Source organism: Balaenoptera physalus, assembly GCF_965194825.1.
Source record: "Balaenoptera physalus genome assembly, chromosome: 15".
Taxonomy (NCBI): Eukaryota; Metazoa; Chordata; class Mammalia; order Artiodactyla; family Balaenopteridae; genus Balaenoptera; species Balaenoptera physalus.
Genome location: NC_138894.1, coordinates 74,776,512 through 74,787,700, shown reverse-complemented (window position 1 = coordinate 74,787,700; position 11,189 = coordinate 74,776,512). Strand labels below are relative to the sequence as shown.

At 45.9% G+C, this 11,189-nt stretch overlaps 1 protein-coding gene across 5 annotated transcripts in view; it reads right to left on the bottom strand.

The window, feature by feature from the left end:
* Positions 1-10,188, bottom strand: part of LOC309643433 (homeobox protein Mohawk-like) — a 192,285-nt gene extending 182,097 nt beyond the window's left edge. For all 5 annotated transcript variants that reach the window (XR_014253753.1, XR_014253754.1, XM_082426168.1 and 2 more), the window contains exon 1: positions 6,717-10,188. Coding sequence is in view for 3 of the 5 variants with exons in the window: in XM_082426168.1 (XP_082282294.1) it covers positions 6,717-7,554 (838 nt within the window). In the remaining 2 variants the exon portion in view is untranslated. The remainder of the gene's footprint in view (positions 1-6,716) is intronic.
* Between the last annotated feature and the right edge of the window lie 1,001 nt (positions 10,189-11,189).

Below are 11,189 nucleotides of genomic sequence, written 5' to 3'. Positions count from 1 at the left end.
TCACACCCTCCTAGCTCCTTTGGATCCTGATTTCCTTGCCATCCAGCCCAGACTCGCGGAGGTCGGTTTTATCCGTGCTCTTGCCCATCCTGGGAAGCCTGTCTCTCTGGGAAATGTTCCGTGTGCTCTCTTCCTTCAGGCCACCAGCAGCTGAGCGTTGTTGGGCTCCCCACACCCACAGGGGCTCTGACCTCAGCTGGATCCATGCCGGTCCACATTCCCTACAACACCATCTCCAAACTCTCAACTCTTCTCTGGCACATTTGCGTCTTCTCACTGTCAGCACTCGGTCTTGCTTCCCGCTTCCCTGAGGAGACAGGAGCCCTTCAGCTCCCTGTTCTCTGCCTTATTTCTTCCTGATACCTCCTCCATCTCCTTATCCTGCCTTCTTGTTTCAAAGGGAGAAGGAATCCCCCAAAGCATCCTTCCCAACCATTCCAGATCCTTCTAGAACATCTCTCCTTTTCTTTCAATCCGTGTCCCTTGCTAAATCTTTCTTCTCCCCTGTCCACTGATTCCTTCAAGTTTCTGCCATCATTCTCCTTCCTTTACTATCAAACTTCAATGTCTTATTATTCTCCATTCACTTGGTATTTAACCTTTTGAAGCCTCACTGCCAACACAATTCTCTGAAGAAGCTCTCCTAGGGGTTGCCTGTTACCTCTTACTTGTCAAATGCAAAGGCTTTGGTCAACGTCTGTCATGCTCTAAAAGGATCTCCTTGGAACTCTCTGATCCTTCATTTCCATGTCCCTAACTAGCCCACTGTTCCTGCACGTTCTGACCACACTACCCTTGGCCTCCCTTCCTTGACCCGCTGGAGTGTGTCCTCAGCACAATTCTACGCCCTCTTCTTCCTACCTCCCTGGGAAAGCCCATATCCTCCCAGTGATCCCTTCTCTGTGGAACATTCCATTGCATCTCTGGCCTCAAGCTCTCTCTCGATATCCTGATAGACCTTTAAAATTTGTTGTGGTGGTGGTTAAACTATACACAACATAAAATTTAGCATCTTAACCATTTTTTAGTGTACAGTTCACTGGCATTAAGTACATTCACTTTGGTCTCCAACCATCACCACCATCTGTCTCCAGAACATTTTTCATCTTGCAAAACCAAAACTCTACACCCATTAAACAATAACTCGCCATTCCCTCCTACCTCCAGCCTCTGGCAACCATCATTCTACTTTCTGTCTCCACGAACTTGACCTCCCTAGGGTTCTCATATAAGTGGACTCATATAGTATTTGTACTTTTGTGACTGGCTTATTTCACTGAGCGTAATGTCCTCAAGGTTTGTCTAGGTTGTAGCATGTGTCAGAATTTCCTTCCTTTTTAAGGCTGAATAACATTCCGTTGCACGTATGTACCATTTTATCCATTCATCTGTTGATGGACACTTGTCATTAACAGATTTTTAATGAGCTTTTCTGTGCCAGGCTCCGTGACAGGCACTGGTATACACCGGAGCTTGCAGTCCTCGTGGCGCCCTCATTATTGTGTATGAGTTGCATATCCCCAAATGCGGGTCCCTCCAGGGTACAGACCATATCTGGTTTCTTTGGCAGCTTCAAACCCCTAACAGAGCCTCTTGCAAGAGTCAGTGCCCAGTAAAAATTTGTTCAGTGAGTGAATGAATGAATCCAATAGGCACTTATGAATAGATCAGTTTTATAAATACCTACCTTGAAATCCTTCTCTTGAAGTTTCATCCCCAGAGAGTGTTTGCAGTAGAAGTTACCTCCAAACACAGCATGGATCACTCAAGTTTTTATTACTGAGAGGTTCTTGTTACTCCATAAATCTTGTGCTCCCCCAATGTAAATTGCCATTGAGCAAGCAGAACAACGATATGGGCATTCTTTTTATCAAGGACCTAGTATTAAGACAGATTAACTTGAAGGGAATAGCACCAGCCTGGGTATCTGCCCCATCCCTCATTCTTATTGTGATTAATGAGATGAGGCACATATTTCTTTCTATTCTGCCTGAAAACATATTGAATTTATGCCTCATCCCACAATGTTAAATATTGTCTTAGAATTACATTATCTCTTACACAGATGGATGGGCCTGGTGCTGTGTGAACTGCTGACAGTTTTCCTGAAGTGGAACCAGGATTGGTAAGGGAATTTTTCAGCCATGATTATAGCTGAAAAGCATGCAGACACCTTCAGTAAAACTAGACTATACAGGTATGCAGTGAATCCGGAACCAAAGAGTTCATGCAAAGATGCAAAGATGCAGCAGACCAGGAACCAAGTCAGTAGGAGGTAGACATGTCTTTATGGTGGGTGGCTAATGCCATCTTGAAGAAGTAGAACCCTTTAAAAGATCATGTCTCCATATTTGTAACTTGAGTGCCTTAGCACTAAGGAAGGACTCAAATATTTTTGAAATGAATGAGTTTATATTTTTCAAACTGTTTTTGTATTTACTATTTTATTTTATTCTTAAACTAACCTTAGATAGGTAATGATTTATTATTCCCAATTTACAGGTGAAGAAACTGAGACACAAAGTGGCATTGTGAGTTACCCAATTACCAGGGGGCTGAGATTAGTAACCTGGCCTATTGAATTTACATGCAGGGACTGCTCTTCCACTTCATTCAGTCATCTTTTCAACAAATGTTTGTTGAGCAACTAATATGTTCCAGGTTCTGGACTTGACTGTGCATGAAGGTTGGGAAGATGGAGACATGCTCTATTTCCTCAGGTATCAGAGTTTACAGAGGATACAGATAGGAAAATGAATCATTACAACCAAGTTGCCAAGAGCAAGAATAGAGCCATGGGCACCATACTGTGGCCATGGAGGTCTGGGGGACTAACTTTGCTTTGTGAGGCTGGCAAGGCTTTGGAGAAGAGATGATATTTCAATCAGAGGAGTTTTCTAGTTAGACATAGTAGATCAAGAATCCCAGCCCAGGGGCATGTGCAAAGGCACAGAGATGGAAAGCAGTGTGCATCGTCAGGGAATTCCAATCAGCATGGCTGGAATGCGGGTGTCATGGTGAGGAGTGGCAGAGAAGAAAGACTGAAGAAGCAGCAGGGGCTGGATTCATTTAGCATCCAGACAAAATTTATAGAGGGCCTACCACATGCTATGAACTGTGTTTGATGTGGTTGATCCAGTGGATATAATGAAAGAGAGAGGTCCTTGCCCTCATGGACCTTTCTTTCTATTGAGGGAGTTAGACAATATACAAGGAGTCAAGTACACTAATTAGTTACAGATTGTGAGTAGTGCTAAAATGAACTAAACAAGGTGGTGCAATAGAGAAAAACAGGTCACAGCAAGCATTCCACAGGTGGTGATGTTTCAGCTGAGACCTAAAGGATGAGCAGCAGATTATAGAGCCACGGAAAGGGTGTTCCATGCTGGGGCAGCAGGAAGCGCAAAGGGCCTGTGGTTGGTAGAGACAGATGCACAATGACTGTGGAGAACAGTATGAGAGGTGGTCAGATATGTGGGCAAAGCAAGGTCATACAGGGCTTTGGTCAAGATTTTATTCTAAGACCAATAAGAAGCCATTCAAATGTTTACAGTGAAATGACATAATTTGAATTATACTTTTAAAGTTTATTTTCACTGCTATGTAGAGAATGAATTAGAAGGGAGCAAAAGTGGAAGTAGGAAGGCCAGTTAGGAGACTACTGCTGTCACCCAGGTGAGAGATGATGGTGGCTTGGACCAGGGAGGTGGGAGAGTGGGGGTAAGTAGCTAAATATATATTTTGTAGGTAGAATGGGTGGGACTTGCTCTCAGAGTGGATATGGGTGAGGGGTGAAGGAGGAGATGAGGAAGAATCACAGCCTTGGGTAATGCTGGGATGGTGGGCTCCTTCCCGAGATGGCGTCGGGGAAGCAGCCAGGGGTGGACTAACCTGGAGAACCAGAGAGACCCTGAGGCTCGGCAGTAAGGCTGGGCTTGATTTCACAGAAGATGGATGCCCTGATGCTGAGCATAATATCATGATCAGATTGGCATTTTAGAAGGTTGCTTTGACAACTGCATGGAGAGAGGAGGCAAGGAGCCTAGAGACAGAGAGGTGAGTCCAGGGTGACTGTAATGGTCAAGACAAGAGGTGAGGAGGGCTTGAAGTAGGGCAGAGACCCTGGGCTGCTTATGGTCTGCTGACACCCCAGGTGTCCAGCTGTTAGGATTACGAGGGAAATGTGGTTCCCACTGGGGAGGGGAGTGGGTAGTAATTGGACCACAGTAAGGGTAGCCAGCTGGGCAGAGAGTAACACCAAAACCTTTGGGGCCTCTTGATGAGGCATAACTTGGGAACAGATGGGATGCTCTGTGGTTCTCAGGGCAGGAAGGCGAATTCTTACCCCAGAGCCAGGGAGGGGGCTTCTCCCTACGTATATGCCAGTTCCTTCTCAGTAGACTCTTGGGGGCATCAACAGCTCCAGAACAAAAGTGCTGTCTAGAGATGATTGAAGTGCCTTGGGGGCAGTGAGTTCCCTGTCACAGAAGTTCAAATAGGCTGACAACCAATTGGCAGGGCTTCAAATACCAGCTGGAAGTTGTTTTAAATGTCCTAAAAGTCTCCTTCTTGCCAGAGCTTCTAGTTCCCCTCCGGTTCTGATGAGCTTGGGAGATCTGTGTTGGGTCAGGCACTCCTGACATGATTGAAATTCCGTTCTGGGTGGAAGAGCTTGAAGGGACATTGGAACTGAGCCCTCTGCTGTCTATGCCATCAGTGGTGGCTGGGGCTTCAGGGAGTTGCTTCATGCTGACAGATGGGTGCAGGGCAAGCCATGGAGAGCAGAGGCCATGTCACACATCAGAGCATTCATGTGATGGCAGAGAAATCATCATTCCAAGAGCCCAACGCCAGCACTGATCGGCTCTTTCTATAACATAAGACAGCCAAGGGTTTCTATAGCATCCCTAAAAAGAACACAATGAAGGGTCGGGAAGAGTTCAAACTCAAAAGGGGACAGATTAATTGGGAAAAAAATAACGTTTGTTTGGTTTGGTAGCCAGCAGCAGCCCCACTGGGATTATTTGCTGGCATCCACCATGGGGTGAATGGATATGGAAGAAAACCTGGCCCTTGTGTAATGTAAATGGCTGCAGACGTTGTAATAAAACTCACACAGACTTCTCCAGCAGTCCCCTGAACTAATGAATTCTGGTTTGCTACAATTTGTGGTTAGCACTCCCAGAGCCAGTTCTCCTCTGAGAAGCATCTCTCCTCAACTGATGACGTTTAGCGTCAGTGCTCTCCAGGGTGACTGTGGCTGGGGGAAGGACGTCCGACTAGACGGTGCAGAGGCTCTTAGTAAGCCTCCACCAGACAGTGTTCTGGGGCAACAGGACTCGGTCTCTTTTCTCCATGTACAGAGTTCTTAGATCAGGAATCAAGCTTTGGGCATTTGATCCCTTTTTGTCTGCACACTTCTTGCTTTTCTTATTCTATCAAGCACGTTACAATAAATGCCAATTGCTTTCACTGCTGGGTAAAAACCAATGAGCATAGAACATGACTTGGAGTAACAGGAGGTGATTAGAGAATGAGATACTCATCATCAAGGGAAAACAGAGGTGGTCTCAGATAAAGATGAGGTGAGTTCATCATAGGCTAATGACCTTGGACTTTTAGAAAACATGAGACTTAGCTTTAGAGATTGAGCAGAATTTGGAGGGGGCAGGGAAGACTGAGAGAGTATATTTTGGGTGGGACATTGGGGCAATGGCCCAGATTATAGCTAAGGAAGTTGCTTGAAGTAAGAGGCAGAAGTATTGGCAAGGATATTGGAACCCTTGTGCACTGTTGATGGGAATGTAAAATGATGCGACCACCATGGCAATAGAATGGTGGTTCCTCAAGAAATTAAAAATAGAATTACCACATGATCCAACAATTCCACTTCTGGGTATATATCTAAAAGAACTGAAAGCAGGCCTCAAAGATATATGTACGTACGTGTTCATAGCAGCATTATTCACAAGCCAAAGTGTAGAAGCAACTTAAATGTCCATTGACAGTTGAATGGATTAATAAAATGTGGTATAAAGATGGAACGGAATATTATTCAGCCTTTAAAATGAAGGAAATTCTGGAGCATACTACATCATGGATGAATCTCAAGGACATTACACTAAGTAAAATAAGTCAGTCACGAAAGTACAAATACTGTATGATTCCACTTATATAGGAGTACCTAGAGTAGTAAAATTCATAGAGACAGAAAGTAGAATAGTGGTTGCCATGGACTGGGGGTAGGGGGAATAGGGAGTTGTTGTTAAATGGATACAGAGTTTCAATTTGGGGGATGAAAAATTCTGGAAATGGATAGTTAGTAATGGTTGTACAACACCTTAAATGTACTTAACACAATTGAACTGTACACTTAAAAATGCTTAAGATGGTAGGTACTTCCTTGGTCGTCCAGTGGGTAAGACTCCGTGCTCCCAATGCAGGGGACCCAGGTTCAATCCCTGGTTGGGGAACTAGATCCCACATGCATGCCTCAACTAAGAGTCCACATGCCGCAACTAAAAGATCTGCATGCCACAACTAAGACTCGGCACAGCCAAATAAATAAATAAATAAATAAATATTTTAAAAAATGCTTAAGATGGTAAATTTTATGTGTATTTTACCATTATTAAATTTTTTAATTAAAAATTATTATTATTATTTTAGCTTTAATTCTGTTTTAAACAAGGTATCACCAAAAAGCACAGACTTACCTGTGCGATAGACGAAATTGCCTTCGGTTTCTGACGATGAGGGAGATACCAATTCCTCCTCAAATTCATTGGACCTAAAAGATCCTGAATGGTTTCTCTGCCTTGTCTTTCCCATCATGGCAGCATTTGTGACCATGACGTGTCTCAAAGAGTCGTTAAGGTAACGATTCAACAAGCTGCTCTTGTATTTTGGGGGCAATACGTAGTCTTCATTGGCCCGCGACTCTGGCCTCACTCCAGCTTTTATGACTGAGCTCTCACTTTTAATCACAGGATGGTGAATTGGATTATTATAGTCTTCTTCATTCATGTGGTTTCGTGGAGGATTTTCTCCATCTTCAGAACATGAGTCATCACTGCTTACACTCAGCCGCTCAGCGCTTCCTTGAACATACTTACTGTACAACTTTATTCTTAAGGCCCAGCTTAAATCTGGCTGTCGAACAGTATTCTTAAGCCGACGTCTTGCATTAGCAAACCAATTTGACACCTGCACTAGCGTCATCTGCGAGCCGAGCGCCAGGAGAATCTTCTCCGTCTTGGTGGGGTACGGACTGTCGCGGTGCTTGTACAGCCACTGCTTGAGGGGCCGCGCCATGTCCCGCAGGGCCTGCCGCTTGTGCCTCACCTTCCCGCCATTCTGCCGGGCCCCGGTCCTCCGGTGTCTCAGGCACAGGTTGTCCTTGAGGGGCGCGCCGTCCGTAATGCCCACCTCGGGGCGAGCGTGCGTACTGTCCAGGATGCCGCCGTAGGGCCTGCCGCCCCGCTCCCGCTCCGGAGCCCCGCAGTCCTCAAATAGCACAGCGCCGCTGAGCTTGTTGAAGACGACGGTGTTCATGGCGCGCGCAGGCAGGGCCGCGCGCCTGCGCGGCGCGGCCGCAGCGCCTTGGGGTGGGGCCGCCGGGAGCTCCGCAGGGTTCGGGTTCCGGATTCACTCCACACTGTGGCATGGGAAGCTCCCTCCCTGCGGAACCGCCCCGCCCCACGGCCGCGAACCAGGTGGGCTCCCCGGCTCCTCGCAGACCCTCGGGCCAGCCTCGGCCGCCGCCCCCACCCCGCCTCGGGCGCGTCCCCAAGGGCCTCGGAGGGAGGTGGGGGAAGGGCGGGGAGAGCCCAGGCGCGCGGAGCAGGGGGAAGGAGACTGAAAATTATTTTTTAACAAGTAAGAGATAGAATAGCTTCCAGATGCAAATCAGGAAGAGTAGGGCTCAATTTTCACTAACATTTCTGTGACTCAGTGCCCAGCCCAGTGCCTGGGGCTTAGAAGGGTTTCCTGTTTGAGCGATGAAGGAATGAGTGGAACTCAAACACTTAAGGAGAAGCAAGAATAGGAGCAGGAAAGGCAGGCCAGGCTGACTGAGTCATGACTTAAGGTCTGTCCCCACGGCAGCGTGAGAGGCCACTGAAATCACTCAGCTGACGCTTCTGAAGGTCTGCTCACCAAGCCACCTGCTGATTGTGATCTGAGTTTTAGCTGCCCACGTGGATCTGCTTGTAGGCAGAGAACACATATGTTGGCCAAAGAGAGGATTCTAACCAATCATTATATGTTTTATCGGGCATTTAAAATTAGCATATATGACTTACATATGTTCTTTGGAGTGTGGTTTGCCTGAGTCTTGAGTATGACTGGTCCTGCAAAACTGAAGGTCTGGTCTAGAACCTGGTGAGTCTACTGAGCAATTACCACCCTGGAGGGCCTTGCTGGCTTTCTCAAGAATCGAGAATCGTTTCTACCATCACTCATCAGATGAGCAAGGAGAGCAGAAAGTCTGCTCAGTCCCTCTCTAATTATTCTCGCCTCTAGCCCCAGTCAACACCTGCTTGTGGACATTCACTGCCTTTCCTTTAGACCCTTGCTAAGCAAAGTGGCTGCAGCAGCAGCAGCATCACCTGGGGAGCTTGTTACAAATGCAGATTTCAGCTCCATCCCGGACCGGCTTAAACAGAATCTGGATTTAACTAGATCTCTGGGGGGTTCATAAGCACAATAAACCATCTAATTCCTGTTCCCCATGCTCGCCCAGTCATGGGAGTCATCTGGCATGCATTATTAAAGACAGTCCCAGGCTCCTCCTCCCTTGGAGATTCTGATTCAGTAGGGGAAATGGCATGTGAGTAGTGTGTGCAGGTACCGCAATGTGCGAAGAGTCAGGAAAGAGGGATATTTAAGCCATGCTATAAAAAGATGCTTGTTTCTGGGACACACACACACACACATACACAGAGACCAAGGTGCTAATGTCATGTCCAGGAGGCTTCCTTATAATGAAAGCTTCTAGAGGAAATGGGCACTGACTTCTGTGAATGTTTATAAGCAACTTGTAGCAAATTTGGGGTATTCAATATTTAAGTAACAATTCTGGCTCTGACCTTTTCCAGCATTACTGATTTCAGCCTCCTCTCTCACTGAACCACCTCCATCACATCCCTGGTTACCCCCGATAGATTAAAAGAAGCTTATTTTTTAAAAAAATGTAGCCAAGATACAAAGGCTTTAAAGAGAACAGGGATCCTTCAACCATGCAGAAGGCTGTTTTAAGAGTAAATTAGGGGGCAGAGTCAAGATGGTGGTGTGGGAAGACTCCGAGTTACCGTCTCCCCACAACTAGGGTGCCTGCCCGCTGCTCGTGGGGGACCCTGATGCCCAAGGAGACGGGAGGAACCCCCAAGTGAACCGGTACGATGTGGGGGGACTGAGGGGGGAGGAGAAGTGGAGGCCAGACAGGATCCGCGCCCCTGAGGCCGGGGAGATCAGGAGAGGCAGGTGGGAGGGGCCCTCCGGGAGGAGCGGCAGAGGAGCGAGGGCGATTACCCCACCCACTCAGGCCCAGGGAGCCTGCTGGGATCCCAGGTGAGGTCCTCTGCCCGCTGACACCAGGGGTGGGGGGCACACCTGGGCCCCTTCTGTTCCTTGAGCCTAAGCCCCACCCCCCACAGCTCCCAGGGCCTTTTCCAGCCCTGTGGGTCCTGAGCACTGGCCCTGCCCACCACCCAAACCTTGCCCTTGCTTAGGCCCCGCCCTCCACAGCTAAGGCCTCAACCTCCTTTTTTTTCTTTCTTTTTTATTTTTTTCTTTTCCCTTCTCATCTTTTTAACTATTGTGGTACCCATGTACCTTCCAGTTGTTGATTCATCTATATATTTATTTTTATATTCTTTCTAATATTTCTGTTAGTTTCCTGGTCTAAATTTTATTTTTTACTTTGTTATTGTTCTTTTTTTTTTTTTTGCCACCCCACATGGCTTGCAGATTCTTGGTTCATGAGCCAGGGGTTGAGCCAAAGCTCCTGTGGTGGAAGCTCCGAGTCTGACCCACTGTACTAACAGAGAACCTCAGACCCCAGGGAATATTCATCAGAGTGAGGTCTCACAGAGGTCCTCATCTCAGCACCAAGCCCCAGCTCTACCCAATAGCCTACAAACTCCAGTGTTGGAAGCCTCAGGCCAGTAGGATAGGAACACAATCCCACTCATATAAAAAAAAAAATGAGACAGCAAAAAAATATATCACAGATGAAGGAGCAAGGTAAAAACCTACAAGACCAAATAAATGAGGAGGAAATAGGAAATCTACCTGAAAAAGAATTCAGAGTAATGATAGTAAAGATGATCCAGAATCTCGGAAATAGAATGGAAGCATGGATTGAGAAAATACAAGAAATCTTTAACAAACATCTGGAAGAGCTAAAGAACAAACAGAGATGAACAACACAATAACTGAAATGAAAAATACACTAGAAGGAATGAATAACAGAATAACTGAGGCAGAAGAATGAATAAGTGAGCTGGAAGACAAAATGGTGGAAATAACTGCCGAGGAGCAGAATAAAGAAAAAAGAATAAAAAGAATTGAAGACAATCTCAGAGACCTCTGGGACAACATTAAATGCACCAACATTCGAATTATACGGGTCCCAGAAGAAGAAGAGAAAAATAAAGGGTCTGAGACATTATTTGAAGAGATTGTAGTGGAAAACTTCCCTAACATGGGAAAGGAAATAGTCACCCAAGTCCAGGAAGCACAGAGAGTCCCATACAGGATAAACCCTGGGAAAAACATACCAAGACACATATTAATCAAACTAACAAAAATTAAATTCAAAGAAAAAATATTAAAAGCAGTGAGAGAAATACAAAAAATAACATACAAAGGAATCCCCATAAGGTTATCAGCTGATATTTCAGCAGAAACTCTGCAGGCCAGAAGGGAGTGGCAGGATATACTTAAAGTGATGAAAGAGAAAAACCTACAATGAAGATTACTCTACCCAGCAAGGATCTCATTCAGATTCGATGTAGAAATCCAAAGCTTTTCAGACAAGGAAAAGCTAAGAGAATTCAGCACCACCAAATCAGCTTTACAACAAATGCTAAAGAAACTTCTCTAGGCAGGAAACACAAGAGAAGAAAAAGACTCACAAAAACAAACCCAAAACAATTAAGAAAATAGTAATAGGAACATACATATCG